Source organism: Podarcis filfolensis (genome assembly GCF_964270895.1).
Source record: "Podarcis filfolensis genome assembly, chromosome: Z".
In the NCBI taxonomy this organism is placed as follows: Eukaryota; Metazoa; Chordata; class Lepidosauria; order Squamata; family Lacertidae; genus Podarcis; species Podarcis filfolensis.
Window position 1 is genome coordinate 20851435 of NC_139617.1, and position 23712 is coordinate 20875146.

Here is a 23712-nt window from a genome sequence, read left to right on the forward strand (position 1 = left end):
ACAGACAAAGGAATTACGTGACTTCCCGTAGAAGTCCCTCCCAGGTACAGGGCATTCCAGAGGTTAACCCATTAACCACCATACCCCACAAGAACATCTGGAGAGGTTCAAAGGCAGAAAATACAAAGCCAGTCTTGTATCTTTCAAACATATCTTAAAAAAACAACACTTCAATTACCTGTCCAGCCAGGCAAGCAAGTTCTTGGCAGCACCAATGAGGTCAACCACAGAGGTAAGAAAATCATTTGGCAGTCTTCTGGAGGCCCTGCCATCATAATGGCCACTCCTCCTCCTACCCGTGATGAAGTTCTGGAGGTTTTTGGCGGAGGCATTCAGCTTGTGGGAAAGAGTTCGCAGGTTTTCTGTCTCCAGACCATAATTCTGAAAGCAAATGAGACATTTGGTACATTTAAAAAGCACACAATGAAACAGCAGTGTGCAAACATTTAAACTTTTTTGGGGGGGGGATTTCAGACATCTTTTTGAACTACAAAAGCAAAGAGAAAATTTATGATTATTTCTTGATTCTGTTTACAGGGCCACCTTTGTCAACGCAAATTAGGTTTCAGCATACAGATAAAATAACATGGGACTTAAAATCCATAAGGACCATTAGGAAACAATTTTAATTTTTTTAAAAAAGAACACCTACTTTATTAAGCTACAGTATTTGTTTTAATTAATAAAAATTAACAGTGATGTAGCATCTTGTTCAGCGGACTCCTTGCCTACCAGCCTTGGGTTCCTGATTACTAGCACACAAGTGACGGGACTCAGCCAGAAACGTGGTCTGGCTCCTTAGCCATTGATATTGTAACCTCTGACTCAGCTCACTTCTCTTCACCAACTGGTGTTCTGGTCCTTGCTGGACTCTGAAGTCAAGACACCAGCTACCCATGGTTCCACGTTCATCTTGCCCATTCCAGAGCTCCAGAAGACCTGTCACTCAGACCCTTGGAGACATGCTGAAAAATGTAGGCATAATGCTTGTACTGTATTTGCACCCAGCATTAGAAACCCTCAAGACTCATATTTCTGAGGTACATTCTTTCACCTTTGGTGGACGTGCCCAAAGATTAAGGCTTTCTGGGAAATGATTTATAATGAAATGAAAAAGGTATTTAAGTATACCTTCTTGAAGAAACCAGAGGCTTTTCTCTTGGGCATAGTCGGCCATTTGGTGCCAAAGAAGGACAGAACTTTTTTTATGTATGCTACAACGGCAGCAAGAATACTTATAGCAAAGCACTGGAAGACGCAAGATCTACCCACTCTGGAAGAATGGCAGATGAAGTTGATTGACTGTATGGGACTGGCAGAAATGACCGGCAGAATCCGCAACCAGGGAGAAGAGTCGGCAGAAGAAGATTGGAAGAAATTTAAGGACTATTTACAGAAATATTGCAAAATTAATGAACTTTGAAAGATGCTGGATTGAATTTATGTGGTCTCTAGCTGTTATGATAAAAAGAACTGGGATTAATATTGTTTAAGTTATAATTTTTTTAAAAAAAAGTTGATTGGGAAAAAAAGGTGGTAGTTAAAAGGAATGTTAAGAGATTAGGATTTGCTGGATTAACAATTTGAACTAGAAAACAAGAAGGGGAGGTATGAGGAAGTCAAAGAAACATGTTATTGAAAAACTGATGCTGAAATTGATTTGTTTTTAATATTTTTCTTTTTCTTTTTCTTTTTGTGTTTGTATAAAATTGGAAAATTGAATAAATATTTATAAAAAAAAGACTCATATTTCTGAGCTAGGGTATCTAAGACCCAGCAACATATGTGGCTGATGGGTACACCTGGGCAGTGCCGGATTTACGTATAAGCTAAACAAGCTATAGCTTAGGCCCCCACTCTCTTGGGGCCCACCAAAAAATTTAAAGGGAAAAAAACCTGGATGTACATTTCCAAAATATAAGATAAAAAACAAAATAAAACCTACACACAGCAACAGTGTTTTGTGTTGTGTATGCTCCTATGATGTATTTCACTTTTAATATATTTCTTCTTAATTGTATTTCAGTTCAACAATTAGGTACTTTGATAAAATACATATTTTGTTATGTGCAAATGGCTTTAGATACCTATTAGGTCCATAAATTACCATACAGGTATAGAATATATTCAACACAAAAAACAGTGACGATTAGTTGTTGACAAAGGACAGCTGGACATATAAAGGGCCCCATTACCTTCAGTAGCTTAGGGCCTCATCAAACCTAAATCTGGCCCTGCACCTAGGATACGTCTTTTGCAAAACCAAGCAACTAAGTCAACCCCATATACTGTACCTCCCATATACCTTCCCAGCTATCCAGACCACTTATACATTTGTGGCTAGCTTAGTAGACAAGAGCAGTAGGAATTCAACCTGATAGCATTATGCAGGGAGTACCTGCATTCTCTAGTCACTCAAACCATTGCTGGCATCTCCGTCTGTTCTTCTTGCTTGCTTTTCAGCAATCTGCTTTCCCAGCTCCCATGCTAACAATACAAGCCACCGTGCCTGCCCATAATTCATCCCTCTCCAGCTACCCAGGGAGCATACCAATTTCCTACCAAGAGAGACAATTATCGCTATCAGAGGTAGACAATACTAACAGTTTCTAGTTGCTGGATTTCAGATAAGTCAGCCAATTCCCCAAGCACTGGATGAAGTGAGTCTGTGCTTTGTCAGTTTCTTCACCGATGGGGATAGTATGACACCCCCACATGCTATGGAGAGCCGAAGCCACTCTTTTTAGGGCACGGGTGGGGAACTTCAAGGTCAGGGTCAAACCTTAGGTCCTTGCAACTCTCCTAGGCTATGTACACTCTGCAGGCCACACCCCCACTGCACCCTCCACAAGTGCTTTTGCCTGGTCAGAATGCATCCTTGAAGTGTGATGATGTCTCTTGCTTGCCTGAATGGAGGCTGGAGAAGTGGGCATGGGCATGAGAAACCTCTGGTTTTTACACAGCTGTAATGTAACCTACTGCACAACGGTCATATCCATGGTTCCACCTAGTTTTGCCTTTGGCATGTGGCCCTCACAAGGTTTACTTTGAGGGCATGCAGCCCCTGAAAAAACTTTGCTACTGCTACCGTAAGCAGTATTGCACTTGATGTACCAGCGGGCTGACTCAAAGTAAATAAGCTTCCTACGTTTCTTGTATCTGTGTCCCAAACCAACTGGGGCTTCCAGTTCATTTCTAAGTGTAATTCAAAATGCTGGATATCAACCTATAATGCCCCGTAGAAGTTGGGACCAGGATAATTGAAAGACCACCCCCTCTGAGTCATTGTTCCATTAACCACTATCTTCAGAAGTGCATTTGCCTAGGGAATGGAATAGGGCCTTTCCATGCGCACCATCCAGGCTTAGGAGTGTCCTGTTTTCACTGGGATTCTGAGTAAACAAGGCAAATGCTGTTGGCAGTACCAATGGAGAAGCAACTAAAGGGGCATCCAGGGCTGGCCCAAGGTCAGAGTCCAAGAAAATAGAAGCCACAACAAAGGATTGAGCGGGAGCTAAAGTCTGAGCTTAGGCAGGAGGTCCAGTAGCAGGTAGGGCACAAACAGGTACCATGGGCATAGCTGGGGGGGGGGGCAGATGCCAATCAAGCACATCAATAAAAATACTTAACTAGCTGAGGTTCTGCCCCCCCCCATAAATCCTGGCTATGTCCATGGTAGGTACATATTGTTCTAGAAACTCTTCCACCCCAGCACTGGAATTTTTGAGCAGGAACTGCTGGAACCACAGCCCAACCTCAGCTAATCCTCAGCTCCCTTCTCTTCAAACCTTTATTCCCAATGAGTCCTTGTCTGTAGTCAGACATTTCTCCAGATTGGCCAGGTCTCCATCTAGCATTTAATGTTAAGTTTGGTTCTTCACATTTCCACATCAGTTTGCGATTTTTATTATTTTAAAAGGTCCTCATGAAAGTTCACCAGCATTTTAGTTTCTCCTAATATACACACCTTTCAATCCAATTTAGCCTAAAATGGTTCATTTTTGTATGCTATTTTCAGTAATTTGTGCATTTATATGCACACACATTCCATGGCTGGAGAACTTCAGTACATATTCAGGGATGTGCAAATTTTGAAGGCTGGCTGTATTTTGGCTCCATTATTGGTTTGGAAAGTTCACCTTTAAATGTGAACTGAATCAAATTTCTCCCCAATTCCTATCCAAGCTACAGAACTCCCATTATGAAGAGGATCCGTTGTGGGGTTATTGTTGCTTGTTTCTTTGTTTTGTTAGGCAGGTTTCAAAAATATTTTGTTCCACCAAGCATTTGATTTGTTTGGAATTCCCTTTGGTGCTTGGCTGTGTGTTGATGGCTCTGTTTTAATGTTCTCTGTTTTATTCCATTTGTTAGTATACATCTTTATAGCTGTAAGTTGCCTTTGGGGCCCCTTCCCAAGCCCTAGTGGTGGAGAATAAATGATTACAGAAATAAAAATAAACATAAATGTTGTCCATGAGTGAACCTGGAAAGGAAAAAAGGAGGAAAGGAAAGCAGGAACACCTCAAAATCTTTTAAAAATTCAAAATGTTCTTCAGAAGTGCGTAATAAATTTTCACACAGTTTTAGGAATCTTTGGTAATCATCCAGGATAGTAGCTGAGGTGAAAACTACAAAGCTACACACACACACACACCAATCCTGAGGTAAATTAGAATCACATAACTGAACATGGATTTGAACCCAAGATGCCCTTGGTCCCAGGCCAGCACTGTGCCCACCAGACCCAGCATGGAGACAAAAGTGTAGCATGGGGGGGTAGAGGGCTGTGGCCCCAGGAGCAGAAGTGTGGGGGGCATGAACCAGGTGCCCCCCACATGCCTCTAGCACGCGAGCCCCCTGGGTGAGTGCAGAGGGTGTTCTTTACCCTCAGCGCCCCGCCCTGCTCCCGCCCACTAGTTGACGGGCAGACCCGTGCACGAATGGAGACAGGGTGTGGAGGGTGCTCTTCAGCTTCTGCACCCTGCTCCCACTGGCGGTAGCAGTGGCTTGGTGAGCGCCAAGGGTGCTCTTCACCCTCCATGCCATGCCTATGCCCAGCTGCAGCAGCAGCAGCAGCAAGGGCTGAATGAGCATGCTCTGTCCTCACCTGGGAAGTGCGCACACCCACACCTGCTCCAGGCACCTGTGGACTGTGCTACGCCCCTGCGCGGAGAACCTGTTTCCTTCCAGTTGGCATCAGACTACATCTCCCATCATCTCTGATGAATGGCACTGCTTGGTGGGATTATTACATAAGGGGCACATACCGGCACACAGCAGGAGGAGACGGATGAAGAGTAATCACATGGCTACTGTGAAAAGGCTGTGGCACAGTGGCACCTGTTTTGCATGCAGACAGCCCTAGCATCTCCAGGTAGGGCTGTTAGAGAGCAGCTCTTCAGGATTTCAGACAAGGATATCTGTCAGTGTAGACAATACTGAGCTAGATGGACCAGGGGTCTGGCTCAAAAAAAGGCAGCTTCGAATGTTCATACTGCTTTACACAGCACTTTCCTATTTAATATTCAGCAGAACTCAGGAAATTGCTTCTTTCTGAGTCGGACCACAGGTTCATGTAGCTCAGTATTGTCAACCCTGATTGGCAGCAGCTCTCCAGGGTTTCAGACTGGGGTCTGTCCCAGCCTTATCTGGAGATGCCAGAGATGGAAGCTGGAAATTTCTGCAAGCGCATATGCTCTATCACAGGGCTATGGCCCTTTCTCAGACTTTGGTCTCCACAGAGGAACATTTCTTAAAAACCTAGATCCTGGTATTGCATTTTACCGATTCAGATCACATGTTAATGCAGCTTCAGTAGTCATGATTTAACTCCCGAGACTGACTGTATCCTAAAGTGTTAACCCAATGGTAAATAAGTGCTTGCCCCAGAGATTTCAAGAAACTGTTAAATAAAAAAGCATGTAACGAGTGCTAATTATACAGGGATGAGTTTTTAAAAGAGAATTTGCAAGCTTTCAGGAAAACAGAAACATGCAACAGGAGAAAGACATGCTTTAAAGACATTTTGTATTGTTCATTAGCAAATATTACACTTAAGAAATTACTCTGATCCATTTTATCTCAGGCCAGTCAGTGAACAGGCACTGAAGAAGTAGCTGAGCAGCAGAAACGTTTAGAAAATCCTTATCCAAACGTTCTACATGTGTGTAGGTTGTTGTCTAAGAACATAAAAACAATTTTCAGTGATGGCATCTTAATAGGGGTTCAGTTTCCACACAGCATCTGGAAAGTGTTGGGGTACAGTTTTTCTGGCTGTGTGAACACCACCAAACATCCTTGGGCATAGGGTAGAGCCCTACTAGGTCAAGCCCAAGGCCCTTCTAGTCTAGCATCCTGTTCTGACAGTTCCCAAACAGGTGCCTCCTTGGAAGCTCACCTGCAGGATCAAACTGCATCAGCACTTTCATCCCCTGTGATTCCCAGCAACAGGAATTCAGGGACAGACTGAAGAACTGAGTATGAACTAGCATAGAGAAACATCGTGTATGAAATAGAGAGGCAGAAAGAAATTCATCTGAGTTTGGTATCAGCTCAAAGAGGGGCTCACTGCTGTGACTAGCCTTCTTGTTCCTGCTCCCTGTCTGTTCAAACAAAGGAATAATTTTTACAAAATTAAAAAACACACACCCGTAACTTTGCAAAGGTAGATTTGCAGTGTTCCCTAGGAAGAGGGATTGGCTGTTAAACAGCTCTGGGAACTATAGCTCTCTGAGGGGAATAAAAGGTAAAGGGACCCCTGACCATTAGGTCCAGTCGTGGCTGACTCTGGGGTTGCAGCGCTCATCTCGCTTTATTGGCCGAGGGAGCCGGCGTACAGCTTCCGGGTCATGTGGCCAGCATGACTAAGCCGCTTCTGACGAACCAGAGCAGCGCATGGAAACGCCGTTTACCTTCCCGCCAGAGCGGTACCTAATTATCTACTTGCACTTTGACGTGCTTTCGAAATGCTAGGTTGGCAGGAGCAGGGACCGAGCAACGGGAGCTCATCCCGTCACTGGGATTCGAACCACCAACCTTCTGATCGGCAAGTCCTAGGCTCTGTTGTTTAACCCACAGCGTCACCCGCGTCCCTGAGGGGAATAGGGGTCCCCTAATAACTCTCAGCCCCTTTAGCAAACTATAGCTCCCAATATTTTTGGGCTGTTTTAAGTGGAATGATGCATAGTGCAGATGGGACTGCTGTTGCGCCTTCAATATTTTTTGCAAAACTAGCTCTGAATCTGCATACATGCACATACTCCACCTCAGTACCATTTGGCTTCTGTGCAATCTGGTATTTCAAGAACGTTACTCTTTTTTATTCAGCTGAGAGATGAATGCCAGAGAAAGGAAAGGGCACTGCAGTTGCAGCTGACTGATGAATTGAAACAAACGCACACAACAAAACTCCTGACTGACGATGCAACATCTTCACTCATCATTATATAAAGTTCATGATATTTAAAGTGAGTGTTTTAAATAACACAATGAAGCCAGCCAGGACTTTTGCATCCTGCAAACATACTTCCTCTTTGTGTGTTGAGAAACCCTACAATGTAATTTGGCTTTTCTGTCTTTCTTTTTTAATGAAAAAAAGCACATCAGATGTACATTTCCAAATGGCTCTCATCCATAGTCTAAATGGTGCTGTCATAAAGCAGGACAAAAACTCTGCTGTTCAAAATAACTTTGTTTATTGCTTTATTTTTTAAGGTTGTTTGGAATGGAGACATTTGGGGAACTGGATAAGGGATGTTTAGGCCCCATACATTAAAGGCACATTCAAAACGCCTGGCTTCCTAAAAAAAAGCATCCTGGGAACTGTAGCACACCCCTTTCAGAACTACAATTCCCACCACTCTTAACAAAATACAGTTCCCATAATTCTTTGGGAACTGTATGCTCCCATCACAGAAATAGAGAGGAAAAACACAAGGCAAAGATAAGCATACTTGCATATTACAGAATTCACTTTGTCTATGGGTCTCTTTAGGGACCCAAGAGAATGAACACCTTTGGCATCCACCCACAGACAGAATGACCAGCACACCTATTTGTTCAACTTTTGAATTGCCTTCCCATTTTTATATCATTTGTAGACCATTTCATGAATTCAAAGCACAGTCTGCATACCTGTTTTATCCCTATCATGTGAAATGACTGATTTGTATGCATGCATGGTTCTGATCACGATCACCCAAATGCACACTGTTTAGTTTCTTCCTGATGAGAGACACTGTAGTGGCTACAGAGCTGAACGAGAACCTGGGAGACCAGGCTCTACATCTCTACTCAGCCATGATGCTCAATGGGTGACCTTGGGCCAGTCAACACCATCATGGGCTCCTTGGAGAAAAAAGGTGGGATATAAATAAATAAATAAATAAATAAATAGTACAGTGGTACCTTGGTTTGTGAACAGTCTCGTTTGCATACGTTTTGGATTCCAAAACATCAAACCCGGAAGTGCGTGTCCCGGTTTGTGAACTTTTTTTGTATTACAACCCATTTTTTTTGGATTACAAACAAAAAAATTTGGGAGGCCCCATTGGCAAAAGCGCACCTTGGGTTACAACCTGTTTTGGTTTACGAACAGACCTCCGGAATGGATTATGGTTGTAAACCAAGGTACAACTGTATATGTGTCCAATATGACATCATTAATTTACAAGAGGGAGGCATTAGAAGGCTTGGGTAACCCCAAGATTTGCAGAAGTACAAACTATTTTTGAGGTGGGAGAGATGACCCAAAATAGGCCCATGCAGACTAAGGCTGCCCAGTGGCCACACAAGGCTAACAGACTGTTGGAAGAAGGGAATGGAATCATGGGTAGTAGCACTCCACACTGTAACAATACATGCATACACACCATGCATTTAAAGCATGTAGCTTCCACCCAAAGAATCCTGGGAATTGTAGTTTACCCATCACAAAGTTACAATTCCCAGCTTGCATGGAGATTACTTTCCAGGCAATTGCATGTAAAGCTGAAATTGCATGCAGTCAGAACAACCCTGGAACCACCCTGCAACGACCATCCCTACCTTTCCGAAGCAGGTACACAAAGAGGGACTTGACCTCCATGCAAAGCAGAGAGCTTTTAAGCTTTCTGCCTTGCTTACTGAGTTCTGAGAGGCTCTCATGGAAGCTTCCTAGAGCCTAGTAAGCAAGGAAAATCCAGCGTGGAAAGAGCTTTTAAGCTCTCCACCCGGCGTGCATTTAATTTGTGCGATTTCAGCTGGCCGGCCACTAAGCGCGTAAAATATACAAGATTCAAGGATATATTCTAATAATGGTCATGCATTCCCTTTGTCAAAAGAGCTATGTATTGTGGGAGGAGAATTGTTTCTGACTGTAGCAATGTGGTGGGAGATCTGCTTTGCATGCAGAAGGTCTCGTGTTCAACCTCTGGCATTTCAAAGTAGTGCCTAGGAATATCCCTCACTGGAACTCTGAAGAGCCACTGCCAGTCAGTGTCGAAAATACTGAGCTATATGGATCATTTTCTAAAAGCCAGGATTTGGAGACAGATGTCCAGGCATGGCAAGCAGTGATTTTCTGCAAAATATATGACGATGGTAATGTTAATATGCCAGCTCTCACAGTGTTAAATGAGATGTAAGGGGAGAAGTCTAATAAGCAGGAAAAAGTCTGCTCAAGGAATCCCCCATGTCAGGTGTTATTCATGCCCTGCCAGTCTCGTCACTCCCACAGCAGTGTTTTTAATTGGGTAATGATGATAATCACATACTCCGTGGGCAAGAGAGTGAGATATCTGAGTAAGAGGCAATTGAACCCAACATGACCTAATTTTCACAATGTCTTATCACAGAAACCCACTTCCATGTAATTTAACTTATAATTTTGCAGGGAGAGTGTCTAGTGGAATTACTATTATGTTGACTGCTAGAGTTACTACAGGGCAGCTCTCATTGTACTGATTTCTAAAGCTCTGTTTATGTTGAGCTTCTACTGAGTGAGTGATGTCAGGGGTTTTGCAGCACACTTCAAATGCAATGGCATAAACTGTTGCCTTTCTCAGCCTTCACCAACCTCGTGCCCTCCAGCTGTTTTGGGACTATATCATCCCTAGCCTTCAGGCATGCTGCCCAGGGGCTTTGTGTCCAAAACACAATACTACAATATTGGGGAAGGCTGGTCTGGTCTATTACATATATGTTAGTGGTTCTGTCCTTTATTAGGACAATGAATCGTATCCACCTAAAGGGCACACTGAAAGTCTAATTGCAGGGGAAGGACTTTGTTTGGACTATCAAGGAGTAAACTTTTCCATCTGCTGTGCCTCAACTCAAGTTTCCAGTGGAGATACGACTCAAGGTGGTGGGCATGTCTCTCTTCACCATTTTAACATCAGGGAAAGCTGGTGAGGTAAGTGATTCATGCATTAGTCATGTTCAATACTTGATGATTGCAATGAGCTCTGTGTGGGGCTACTCTTGCACTTTGTCCAGCTGGTACAAAATACTGTGGTTGGACTGCTGGCAGTGACAGACTAACGCCAGCTCGAAAACATGCACTGGTCACCCATATGTTATAGAGGCAGGTTTAAGGCTCTTGTATTAATTTACAAGGACCTTAACAACTTGGGTTCCTTGATCCCTTAAATTCCTGCTTGATCACTGAGATCTTTAGGGGAGTCTCTATCGGTGGTCACCCATGGCTCAGGCACGCAGCCTAAGAGACATAACTCTCTCTCAACTGAGATCACACTGGCATACTCTGTTGTTGAACCTCAGACACATGAAAAAGACTTTCTTAGTCATGCAGGAATTGTAAGGTAGTGTTCATGTACTGTCTTTTTTTAAAAAAAAGTTTTATTCTCTGTATTTTACATGCATGGCTTAGAAACGCTCATGGTTAAGAAATAATATAAATGCCTTAAATAAAAACACACATGTTAGGCTGAGAGACAGCAACTGCCCCAAAGTTGTCAAATTATTTCATAGCTGAGTGAGAATTTGAACTCTGGACACCCAAGCTCCTAGTTCAGCACACTATAGCATACCCGAGGAATACCCTCAGATCAAAGGGCAGCCCCCTAGTTTTCTTGTACTTCCTTATTACTACATTAGAATATTCACTGGGGCAGGATTGATTATATTAAGGGGTATTCATTTTAATAAAAGATACTGCTGACTTCAAAGACACCGCATTAGATTCTGAGCAGCTGCTGAGTTTCTGTAAAATGCAAAGCTTGTAGGGAATGCAAGAGAGGCAGCTTTAAATGTATTTTGCATCAAATATTAGCCTAGCAGGCTGAACATGCACAACTGTAAAGGTAGCAAAAAAAACAAAAAACCAAACAAACCCAGGGCTGCTCTAAATTATGGAAAGCTGGCACAGCCTAAAGGCAGGACAGAAGCAGCAGTGGCTGTGAAGAATACAAAGATGATAGGGCCCTGTCCTCTATTTCCATGAGTTCTCCTTTGTATTTCAGTCTGAGGCTATGTACACATGATGGGCTTAACGAAGTCAGTCCACGCACCCTGGGCTGGCCCAAGATGATTTGGCACCTGAGGTGGACCATGAAATGTACCACCACTGGAAATAAGGGGAGAGAGAAGATCTACATTGGGAACAAAGTGGAGGAATCAAATCCACCTTATCAGATGGAATCAAACACTGACTGACAAGGAGGCAACAGATCCAGCCTCCAAGGTGTGCACCACAGGTATTGATGGCATTGCAGCGACAGCAGCAGGCGATGCATTTCTTGGAGACTGGATCTTCTGCTTTTGGGGATCCTGCTGCCTGAGGCGGTCGCCTCGTCTTGCCTCATGGATGGGCCAGCCCTGCATTCCTGCTGCCCCTGTGTTTCAAGTTGCATATTTGTGTTGCTGCACATACTAGGGAGACGGTGGGGATGCCTTAACATGACACACGTTACTTGTTTCCCTGTGTTTGCAGTCCCCAAACTCCTATACAATGAAACTGTTATATGCCCATGAGCTGCCACATGCACAGATGCTACAGCTGTCTCAAATGTACACACCTCAGCTTAATAGTGGCTGATGTTTTGAAATTGGATGAAAATTACTTTGAAGCATAAAATAAAAATAGTCAACCACTTTCCTGAAGAAAGGGACTATCCCAAATAAGGGGATATCTTTGGTGGGATGTTGTGTTATGTTATGTTGTTGTTATGTTATGTTATGTTATGTTATGTTATGTTTTATGTTATGTTATGTTATGTTATGTTATGTTATGTTATGTTATGTTATGTTATGTTATGTTATGTTATGTTCAGAAGGCTTGATTGTCCTTTTCCTCAAATCTATGATCATAAACTGGGCATCTTGTCATCCCCCCCCTTTCCTCTGGACAAATTCATGAGACTTCTAGATATCTGCAGGGGAGGCCACAAACCAGAGCACACCAGTAATCCTTATCCATTGTAAGTGAAACATGAACATACTTTATTAGCCTATTTATCATAAAGTGACATTTATCAGGCTTAAATGATGCAAAAATGACTTAATTGGGCACATCCATTCAAATGAGAAATAATGGTAGCAAAACCAAATATCCTGCTATTTTAATTCCCCTAGGGAAGCCAGCAATATTAAAAAAATAAATAAAAAGAAAGTTGTTACAGCAAGGAATATGTGAAGACAAATAGAGCAATAATTTGAAATAAGCACTGGATTTCCTTTAAGGGGAAAAAATGAAACAGGATTTAACAAGAGAGCTAGTAAGCTGTAGCGATTAGAATGTTGGACTAGGACTTGGAGGCCAGTGTTCAAATCCTCATTCAGCCAAGAAGCTCACTGAGTGACATTGGAGCCAATTACCAACTCTCAGCCTAACCTACATCACAGGGTTGTTGTGCTGATAAAATGAGGCAGGGGAAGGACCATGTATGTCACCTTGAGCTCTTCACAGAAAGGTGCAATATAAATGCAATAATAAATGAAACTAGAAATAAACAATTGAAGGCTGTAGTCCTATACATGTTAACTCAGAAATATATCCCATTGAATTCAATTAAATATACTCCCTCCCAGGTAAGTGTGCATAGGGCCAACAGCAAAATCCCAGGCTTTTTTTCAGAATTAAGTTCCATTGAGTTCAACATATAGGATGGCAACCTTAGGATTCTATTTTCCTGGAAGTAAGCTTAAATGAATTCAATGGGATCTAGACATAAATGTGAGATTTGTGCTCCAAGATTATTTCCTACTCAAGAGAAGTAAATTACACTCTTTCCTTAGCCGGGTTTTGATGAACTAAAGAAGCAAACCGGCTGAGAAGCAATCTAAGAAGTGCTCCCATCTGTCATTTCCTGACACTGTGTAGTTCTGAGAAAGAAAAGGCTTGAAAGGATGAGCACTCTGTGTTTGTTTATAATAAAACAACATAAAAATAAAATTTACATTTTTAAACAGAAGAATATTGAAACATGCTGTGTGCCTTTCAGTGTTTGGGAGCTGTTTGAAGGCTCTCACTTCAGAGTACTGCATTCGAGAGAGCAGAAGTCTGTTGGAAAACTCCTACCATCACTGTGAAAGGAACAACTTAGACACAGGTGTGGGGCTCAATGGCTTGTAATTATTGTGGCTCTTTAGAATCTTGTACCTGGTGAATATTTGCTTTTATCTTTTTTCAGATTTAGAATGGCTCCCCCAAGACCTGGGTTGGGCAAATTCCTAGGTGCCTATATCCAAATTTGAGGGAGCTGGTACCAGGTTATCATTTTGCATTTTTTGATTGGCATTGGTCTTTCATATTGATGAACAAATGGTTCCATTTCCTAAACACCAGCATGAAACAAGACGTGCTCTGGGGTACAATCCCTATAGGGCTTTTTACTGGAAACGATTTTTGCAAGAGGATCAATGTGCAAGTTTTTTGTACAGATGAGTAAGATATGTACATCCTAAAGCAAATGGTGTCCAAGGAAATAAAAGTCTTTGGTGATGCCTCCTTTCTATTTGTTAACTTTTGGATTACCTTATTTTTAATTGCATTGTATCCCATCTCACAACTCAAATGCAGAATCTGCATGCCTGACTTATTCCTGTCATACAAAATGACAGATCCCTGTGTGCAAATGTGATTAAAATCACTCACATACAGCGTTTTCTTATAATGGGCACTGATGTTGAACATTTTCTCAAAAAATAGTAGCAACAATATTAATGCAATGCCTACCATGCTTGTCACTGCTGCTCACTTTAAAAGTGAAGATGAACTGTCTATACTATTTTTGTTTTCATTGTTGTCATTTACAAATGACTAGCATAATTTAAACAGAATTACAATACCCTAATATAAACATTTTTAAACATAGTGTTTGGAAACACATTACAAATTTGGAGAAGTGCAGAATTCGAAGGGAAGCTGTGTTTTGGATCACACTGAAAAGTGCAAATTGGGCAGTTTCTCATTAAAATGCAAACAAAATCAGTTTCTACCCCATCCCTATAACCGCTGGAAGCTAAACCAGATAAGACGGAGGCATTGTTTGTTGGGACCCATTCAGTTCAATGTTCATTTCTCATGAGTAATGAACACCAGGATGAGTACTGAACAGGTACTTTTTTTTAATTAAAAAGAAAAATGCCACCTCATTTGCCACTAACGGGGTGAGAGATATAACCTTTTCTGGTTGCAGCAGAGCTCATTTCCATGCTTCCTAGCCGACAACATTTTATTCCCGGAATGACAAGATCTTGTTCTGGGACATTCTATGAAAAACAGGGCAAACACTAACAGGAGTCATTTCAAGGGGGTGATGGCAGCTACTTCCCCAACCACAATGTTTCACAATGATTTAATGTCTGGGGCATTCTGGGAAAATAAAACTGTAGGAAACAAGAGGCGGGCGGACACCCAAATCAATGCTTCTGCCACCACATGTGCTAGAAAGAAGCCAAACAAAAATAAAAGAAGAGGGTCTTGGGAAATGAATATGAGAATTACATAATGAATGGGAATGTAATGAATGAATAACAAAGCCAATGTGATCTTAATGAATGAAGAACAAAATGAATGAGGTCTTTAATAATAAAAATGAGTGGAGGCACAAAACAAAGCAAATTTCTTCCATACACTTATGTGTGAAGCACGAACTGAGAGAGTGGCACTCTGGGTGGCTTGCTTAATGAGGCCCAACATCTGTCAGACTCTGCCAATCTCTGGCACTGACTCACCAGGCACTGACACCAGTCATGAACCCCACTCCCCCTTCATTTCAGTGGGAGTTTTATCAGAGCCAATGCATGTTCCCATTTAATATAAAGAGAATGCAAATTGTTCTAGACCTTAGTGGTTGAAATGGTGAATCTGACGGCAACTTCTAGGGAGCATCAGTGGCCCTTTTGTAATGGTATTAATAACCATGTATATAACATGTCTGCACACCTTATGTGCAAGCACCTGAAGCTGCTCCAATCAAGGCATTAAGCTGCTAATATTTAAAATGTGCTTTAATTTTTATTTTGTAACTCCCCCTCTCCGAAACTAGGCTGCTCTTTTAGAGGCTTTCTCCTTAGACTGCACGTAGCAGACAATGAGGGCAGGCTAGGGAAGAATAAAGGATAACTAATCCAGTGATATTGAAACGCTGGGCTGTGTATGAGTCAGAGCACATCTGGCAATGTGGACTCAGTAAATTAATTTGGATATGCACCAATGGACAGTAATCAAGCTTTATGTCAGCCAATAAACAGCAGTGTAATGAAGTACAAAAGCTTGCATTAGGTTTAATCACACCAAAGTTCTAGCCTCTTTAGAACTTAGCAGTGAGGCCTAAAACAAAATGAACACCCAGGTGTCTGCAAAGAGAACAGTGTATTCCTACTACCACCGCCAAAACCAAAATATTATTATTCTAAGTTGTATGCGTTTCTATTTTTCCCATGACTCTGAAGCAAAAAGAGAAAAGCAATGGCACAATTCGGTGTGTGTACAAAGTGGTTTATGTCAGAGTGAAACGTGATTACAGATTACAATCAAATTAAAAAATACATTCTGCAATATGTGCAAATCAAAGACTACGCAAGCAAAATGGGAGAAAATGTCACTTCTTTCAAGAGCAATGCTTTTAGCATGAAGAGAGCCTTACTGCACACAGCCATACAAAGGTTTAGCGGTATAAAATCTTTTAACAGTCTGGGATGCAGAAAATGTGGAGTGCTTTTAGGAAGAAATTGGGATGTAAAAGGGAGACAAGACAGAAAGAGAAGGAAGAAGCTTTATCTTCAATGTGCACTAGTCCAAATATACTTGCGAGGCAAACTATAATGACACTGCTGCCTTTTCACTGCTGAATTAGGGAAAAATGAATTGGAGAAGAGATGGAAGTCAAAATGCGCTCTCGCTCTCTCTCTCTCTCATGATAATACCAGAACTTAGAAGCCATCCAAATAAAACTGAAGGCTAGAAGAGTCATAGCAAATGCAAAATAATACAAAATAAAAAAAAATCCTATCTGAAGAGGTGTGCATGCACACGAAAGCTCATACCAATAACAAACTTAGTTGGTCTCTAAGGTGCTACTGTCAAAGTGCAAGTAGATAAATAGGTACCGCTCCAGGGGGAAGGTAAACAGCGTTTCCGTGCGCTGCTCTGGTTCGCCAGAAGCAGCTTAGTCATGCTGGCCACATGACCTGGAAGCTGTACGCCGGCTCCCTCGGCCAATAAAGCGAGATGAGCACTGCAACCCCAGAGTCAGCCACGACTGGACCTAATGGTCAGGGGTCCCCTTTACCTTTACTTTAAGGTGCTACTGGAAGGATTTTTTTTTATTTTGTTTCGACTACGACAGACCAACACGGCTACCTACCTGTAGCAAGATCATACTTCACGCAATGTAAAGTGAAACTATGGAATTCAGTCCTACAGGAGCCAGTGATGATCATCAACTTGGAATGCTTTAAAAGTGTTTTAGATAAATTCATTGAGGATAAGGGTATCAGTGGCTACTAGCCACAATAGCTATTATTTCTCCACAGCCAGAGACAGTGCACCTCTGAAAACCAGTTGAAGGGCTTGCAGGTGGGCAGATTGCTATTGTGCTCAAGTCTCATTTGTGGGTTTCCCATAGGCATCTGGTTGGCAACTGTGAGAACAGTATGCTAGACTAGATGGACCATTGGTCTGATTCAGCAGGCCCTTCTTATGCTCTTATTTTCTACCACTGAGTTATGGTCCTTTTTTGCAAATCCTTGTCAAATGGTATTAGCTTCCTATTAAAGGTAAAGGGACCCCTGACCATTAGGTCCAGTCGTGGCCGACTCTGGGGTTGCGGCGCTCATCTCGCTTTATTGGCCAAGGGAGCCAAAGTACAGCTTCCGGGTCATGTGGCCAGCATGACTAAGCCACTTCTGGTGAACCAGAGCAGCGCACGGAAACGCCATTTACCTTCCTGCCAGAGCGGTACCTATTTATCTACTTGCACTTTGACGTGCTTTCGAACTGCTAGGTTGGCAGGAGCAGGGCCCGAGCAACGGGAGCTCACCCCGTCGCGGGGATCCGAACCGCCGACCTTCTGATGGGCAAGTCCTAGGCTCTGTGGTTTAACCCACAGCGCCACCCATGTCCCAGCTTCCTATTACACCAGCACAAGTTCATGGGGAAATAATGACAATAATCATAACAAAAGCAAATGTACACAGTGCGTTACAGATTGTGTTAAAGGATTGAATGTCTGCATGCAGCGTGTTGCAGAACAAAAATACAAAAACAAAACACCAGGTTTTGTCAATGTATTTTTCATTTCACTATTTAGTAAAACTGGCACCTAGTTCATAATAAGGTTTTATGTTTGCCATTACACTGCTCTGCCCCCCCCCCCCAATGCTAATTGTCAAGTCAGAGCTTGGAAAGACAGAAGCAAATGAGATATCATTATCTCTAGCCTTTACTTGGAGTGAGCTACAAGGTCAAAGTCATCTAGAAAGAGCAACTCTTTGATAAGAGCTGCCAATTGCTCTTTTGGCTCATAAATATACACAGAGAGAAAGATTATGGAGTTTTCATGAGCAGAATCTTAAGTTCTACTCCAAAGGCATTTCATAGTTTCAATGGTATTTCATAGCTTTATGATATATTACATGGTGCAGGGCAGAGAAAGGGGGAAGTCCATCAAAGAGGTCAGCAATTGTGAGTTCTTGGGTCAAATCTGACCCAAGAAATAACATCTGCTCTCCAAGCACCAGTGGGCAGCATTTCTTACTATGGGGACCAGAAAAATGGCATTTTATCCCAGAAGACACAACTCCTGTTGATTCTCTTTGATCTTTCAGCAGCTTTGATCTTTCAAGCATAGCATTTTTCTGGAATGTATGTCTGAGTTGGGAGAGCTGTTCGGCAGTGGAACAGACTCCCACAAGAGGTGGTGGACTCTTCTTCCTTGGAGTTTGTTTGTTTTTAAGCAGAGGTTGGATGGCCACCTGTCATGTATGCTTTAGCTGCAATGCTTTAGCATTGCAGAGGGTTGGACTAGATAACCCTCGGGTCCCTACCACTCTGCACTTCTATGATTCTATGAAAACCCGCATGAAACCACTGAGTGGCGCCGTCCAGAATTTTGGAGTCAGCTGTCAGAAATATACTAATGCAGCACGGCTCTATTTCTCCATTACATCTGCAGCTGTGGCAGTGGGCGTCTGACCTTGGTAAAGAACTGGATGAGAGCTTAATCCAGATAATACTGTGGTGCTGGCAGTGGGTGGTTCCCTAGCATGTCCCTGGCATTTCCACTTAAAAAGAAAAGAGAAGGTGGTAGCAGTTGATGGGGAACATAATCTCTGCTAGAGATCCTAAAGAGCTGTTGCCATACAGCTTAGAAAGCCAAGTGCACAAATTGTCCAACCTGCTATCAGGGCTGGAGTGTTCTATTTTGCCGCTCGAGGCAAAATGCAACCACACCCTGCCATCACTGCGCCCACATCAGTGCCGACATTGGCGATGATTTCTGGCAAGATCTCGCCAGAAATCAGTGTTGATGCCAGCCGTGGAGGCCATGAGGTGGCCGGGGTTGAGAAAAGCTAGGAAGGAAGGGGCAGCCAGCTGGACAAAAGAGGTGATTAATTGAACATGCCAGAACATGCTAGGGAGAGACCCACTAAGAGCACCTCATTCTTCTGCTTTAAGCTCTCCTCCTATCCATCACCAAGACCAGGCCCCCACTGCTACAGCTACTGATGTAAAGGGAAAATACAGCTGTGTGACATCAGCATGGTGCTGGCAGGTCACTCCAAAACTCTGGATGACACTACTCAGCAGTTCCATATAGACATTAAACAGCATGGGGGACAAAATAGAACCCTGTGTCACACCACCCTGAAAGCTCCACAGGGCTGAAGAAAACGCCCCAAGCATCAGCCTGTGAAGATGGCCATTCAAACAGGACTGGAACAAAAACCAAGCAGTGCCACCCACGCCCAACTCAGACACCTCTCTAGAACAATACCATGGTCAGTGGTTCGTATAGCTGATGAGAGATCAAGGAGGATGAACAGGGACAATGTGGCCCTTAGTGGGTGAATCCCCACAATGCTGGCTTGGCAGCCATTCAGCAGGGGGATGGGACGTGGTGACAAGGTCAGGCCAGGCTCTGGGGCCGAGACCCCCAGCGGCAGGCAGGACAGAATGGGGATCCCTGCGTGGGGTGCCTGGTTCATGACCCCTAAAAATTGTGTGCCAGGAGCTACAGCTGCCCTGTCATCCCCCCATGCTACACCCCTTGCCTCATCTAACTTTAGGGTCATTTATGGATGTGACTGGACCTGATTCCCCATGGTTGACCTTGGTTTTATGAGATTATGCTGCACCTTGAGCCTTGATCTCTAAGTTTCTAATTTATTTATTTATTTATTTATTTATTTATTTCCTCCAAGGACTGAGATCTGGGCCCCTGAGGCACCCCATGGACCACAATAGAAGCTCCAAAATTCAGACAGTAAGAATTTCAGAAACATCGTTATGACTTGATCTGCTTACTTTGGTTTGAAAGATACACAGAGATCAACATGGAGAGCGTTCCAAGTAAATAGGTCCACTTACCAAAGCACAGAGCAGATCCACTGCTTCCAGGATGAGTTCTTGGTGACCGATTCGAGTGACTCCCAGCTCTTCAAGTTCCTGATGAGTAATGTGTAACAGCTGTTCTCCATTGATCTTTTCCCTCTCAAAGTTCTTTATGTATTGTTGAAGGCAGTCATCAAGGCCTAGGTTCAAACAGCAACAGGAGCACTTGATTAGGAATAATAATAAAAAAAGGTAGCATACTTTGCTGCCTCATTGCAGCTTCAGCTCACTGTTTTCATCTTGATGGAATATAAAAGCCTATGTTCTTTTAAGGAAAGAACACAAAATGGAATGATATCATTTCACACCTTGTGCACTGGTACACATCTTTTATATTGCATATAATGTGAAATTAAGTGCCATATCCCATGGCTAAGAACATGGGGAAACAGTTCTCTTGACTTGTCCTACAGGGCCATGAGTTGAACAACACAAACAACAGAGAAGCTGCAGCCAGTTTTGGCTTCCCATTACATGAGTACGCCATACCCACAAAGGCAACACTCACACATCTGTTTTATAGGCACAATCGTATACGATTTCCCAATCCAGGAGTTGGGAACCTCAATCTGAGGCAGGCCCCGATTAAGACTTGGGGCTTAAGTGATTTCCTTTTATAGGGCCACAATCAAGGCTTGCCAGGTCTCTGTGGTTCCTGCATTTGGTAACCCCATGTGTTGTGCCTTTCTCAGAAGCAGACTCCAGGGACTTCAGGTGAACTAAACACGAACAGTATTATTTAAAACTACAGCAGACATGAAGCCTTACTTACTCCTAGGCCTACAGGCCCACACTGACTTCTCCCCCCACTCACCTCTGTGAGAAATAGTTCCCTTTTCAAGTCATTGCTCTTGGCCTAGGAACTAACTACAGTGGTACCTTGGTTCTCAAACACCTTGGTACTAAAACAACTTGGAACCCAAAGACTGCAAACCCGGAAGTAAGTGTTCCGGTTTGCAAGCTATTTTCAGAAGCCGAGCATGCTCCTCAATACACTGAAAATAAATTTTAAAAATCAGTTAAAATTATAAAATGAAAATTCTGTTCCAACGCCTCCTGGAATTTAATTTTTCTTTCTTTCTTTCTTTCTTTCTTTCTTTCTTTCTTTCTTTCTTTCTTTCTTTCTCTCTCTCTCTCTCTCGCGCTCTCTCTCTCAAAGAGCTATTTAAACAGACACAAATGTCTTCCAGACCATGTCTTCCCTTGTTTTTCTAGCCTCTAAATGTGGCTTCCCCACCCCAGTCCCTTGGACACGTTTTGCCTTTCGTCGTTGTTGCTATTTTAGATTCTCCGTTCACTTCACAAAGTGCTCTGTGTCGTGGCAAAGCAACGGTGAAGAGATCGGGCCAGGCCGGGCCAGCCATGCACTTTCAAGATCAGGCATCATTTCTATAATTACCATTTCCTTTTATGATTATCCAGACACGGGCTGTGTACTAGAGGCATCACGTTTCTGGCTTTATGGAGGGAAATAAATCTAGCGTGCCATTACAATGAAATCATCTCTTACTATTTCCTACCATTACTGAAAATTAGCAGAGGTGTGAAACGAAACAGAGGAAAATGTTTACTGCTGGGTTCCCCCTCCACCCCTCTCTTCTGTTTCTCCGGGATATATTTAAACAATGTTCTGTAAAGCGTGTTCTCCATAACAGAGAGCACGTGTTGCGATGGGGGCCTAAAGGCCACCCCACTGTTGTTGGGCAAATTGGCCACATGCTGTGATTGGGCAAGGAGTGTTGCTGGGGAGAATGTTATGTTGCTAAAGTGTGGGAGGGGTCAGAGGTCTTAAATACAGGGCTCGCAGCCTGGGGCCTTCTCTTAGGCTGCTTGCACTGGATCACCCGCCCACCCTCCCTGAAAAGGGGGGGGGGTTCATTGTCCTCTGACCTTGCTATGCCTGTCATGGGGTCGTCTGCCTTGGGGCAGGGGCCTGGTAGGAATTTTGTCCATTTGGCTGATTGGCTGTTGCCATTTGGTTTTTGCCTACTGCATAGCAAATCGTCACAACTTGTAAGGTTGGCGGTTAGGCATTGGTTCAAATTGGTTGGTGGAGGGGTAAGTGCCTACCCCTCCAATGGTGGTGCGGAAAGGGAATTCCGTTAAAGGAATCCAGGGGCTTGCCATTCTTTTCGTCCTTGTCCCCGGAGTCGGACTTGGGCCGTGCAAGCCACCAGGAGCATGAGGGTGAGAAGTGAGGGACTGAGGCCCAGCTTCATTTTCTCTCCAAAATTGTTTCCCTCACTGGCTTCCGCTGGAATCCGGAAGTCAGTTCTGTCCCAGCAGCAAGGACAGAAAGTCGTAACCAATGCCTAAGCAACCACTCACGTGTGTGTGTATTTAAATAAAGTTGTGGCCAAATTCATGCCAAAAACGTTAAACAAAAATTGATGTGTGAAGTGTGAGTTATTTGGGATGGCCTGGGGGACCTCGACACACAAACCATGTCACAAAGGCGAGGGCTGATACTGAAAATGCAAAAAATCCAGCTATTTTTATTTTCTGGTCCCTGTTCCTTGTAAACAGCTGCCTCTATTACGTACCTACTTTTGTTTTTCATGCACTTTGAATAGGCCTAGCATTGGCTACAACACTGAGCTGCTATGAAGCTAGAGCTGTATCCAACTAAGTCCTGCTTAGAGTTATGGATGAGGGGAAATGTATTTTAAAAGTGAACCAACCGCATCCACACTTTCCAAAACAATATGTAACCTGAAATACAGTTATCCTTTGGAATTCGCAGTTATCCAAATTTTGTGATGTTTCCCAAAAACAAGTTTACAAAAATGAAAAGGAATATATTAGTAGAAAATAAAATACAAAAATGTATTGTGTTAGGAGAAATGGCTTTGTAAAAATGTGCACATTTCTCAAAGTGGCATACAAAAATATGCTTATTAGAAGAATATTTAGCAAAATCTGCTTTCCTACAATTTCCACCCACAAGTTCTAGCCCTGCCTTCTGAAGCAACATATCCATTTTTGTAGCTATTCGAATACTATTGTGATAAGGTAAAGGACCCCTGACAGTTAAGTCCAGTCACAGACGACTCTGGGTTGCGGTGCTCATCTTGCTTTACAGGCTGAGGGAGCTGGCGTTTGTCCGCAGACAGTTTTTCCGGGTCATGTGGCCAGCATGACTAAGCCGCTTCTGGCAAAACCAGAGAAGCACACGGAAACACAGTTTACCTTCCTGCTGGAGTAGTACCTATTTATCTACTTGCACTTTTTGGCATGCTGTCAAACTGCTAGGTTGGCAGGAGCTGGGACACAGCAACGGGAGCTCACCCCGTTGCAGGGATTCAAACCGCGACCTTCTGATAGGTAAAGGGACCCCTGACAATTAGGTCCAGTCGTGGCCGACTGGGGTTGCAGCGCTCATCTCGCTTTATTGGCCGAGGGAGTTGGCGAACAGCTTCCGGGTCATGTGGCCAGCATGACTAAGCCACTTCTGGCGAACCAGAGCAGTGCACGGAAACGCCGTTTACCTTCCTGCCGGAGCGGTACCTATTTATCTACTTGCACTTTGACGTGCTGTCAAACTGCTAGGTTGGCAGGAGCTGGGACACAGCAACGGGAGCTCACCCCGTCGCAGGGATTCAAACCGCCGACCTTCTGATAGGTAAAGGGACCCCTGACAATTAGGTCCAGTCGTG

General features: G+C 43.3%; 1 protein-coding gene and 1 long non-coding RNA gene across 8 annotated transcripts in view; one reads left to right on the top strand and one right to left on the bottom strand.

The window, feature by feature from the left end:
- Positions 1-23712, bottom strand: part of LOC310754211 (connector enhancer of kinase suppressor of ras 2-like) — a 324198-nt gene that overhangs the window by 189561 nt on the left and 110925 nt on the right. For 2 of the 7 annotated variants that reach the window (XM_083595841.1, XM_083595842.1), the window contains exons 2-3: positions 20033-20196; positions 179-381 (exon numbers count right to left, since the gene is read on the bottom strand). In XM_083595841.1, the coding sequence (XP_083451967.1) occupies positions 179-381; positions 20033-20196 (367 nt within the window). Of the gene's footprint in view, positions 1-178; positions 382-20032; positions 20197-20870; positions 21044-21455; positions 22364-23712 lie in introns of those variants that run through there. The other 5 variants (XM_083595840.1, XM_083595839.1, XM_083595847.1 and 2 more) reach the window with 5 other exon arrangements.
- LOC310754388 lies at positions 81-4498 on the top strand. Its single transcript, XR_014543790.1, has 3 exons — positions 81-1040; positions 1758-2114; positions 2202-4498. It is a non-coding gene; the product is annotated as an uncharacterized lncRNA (long non-coding RNA).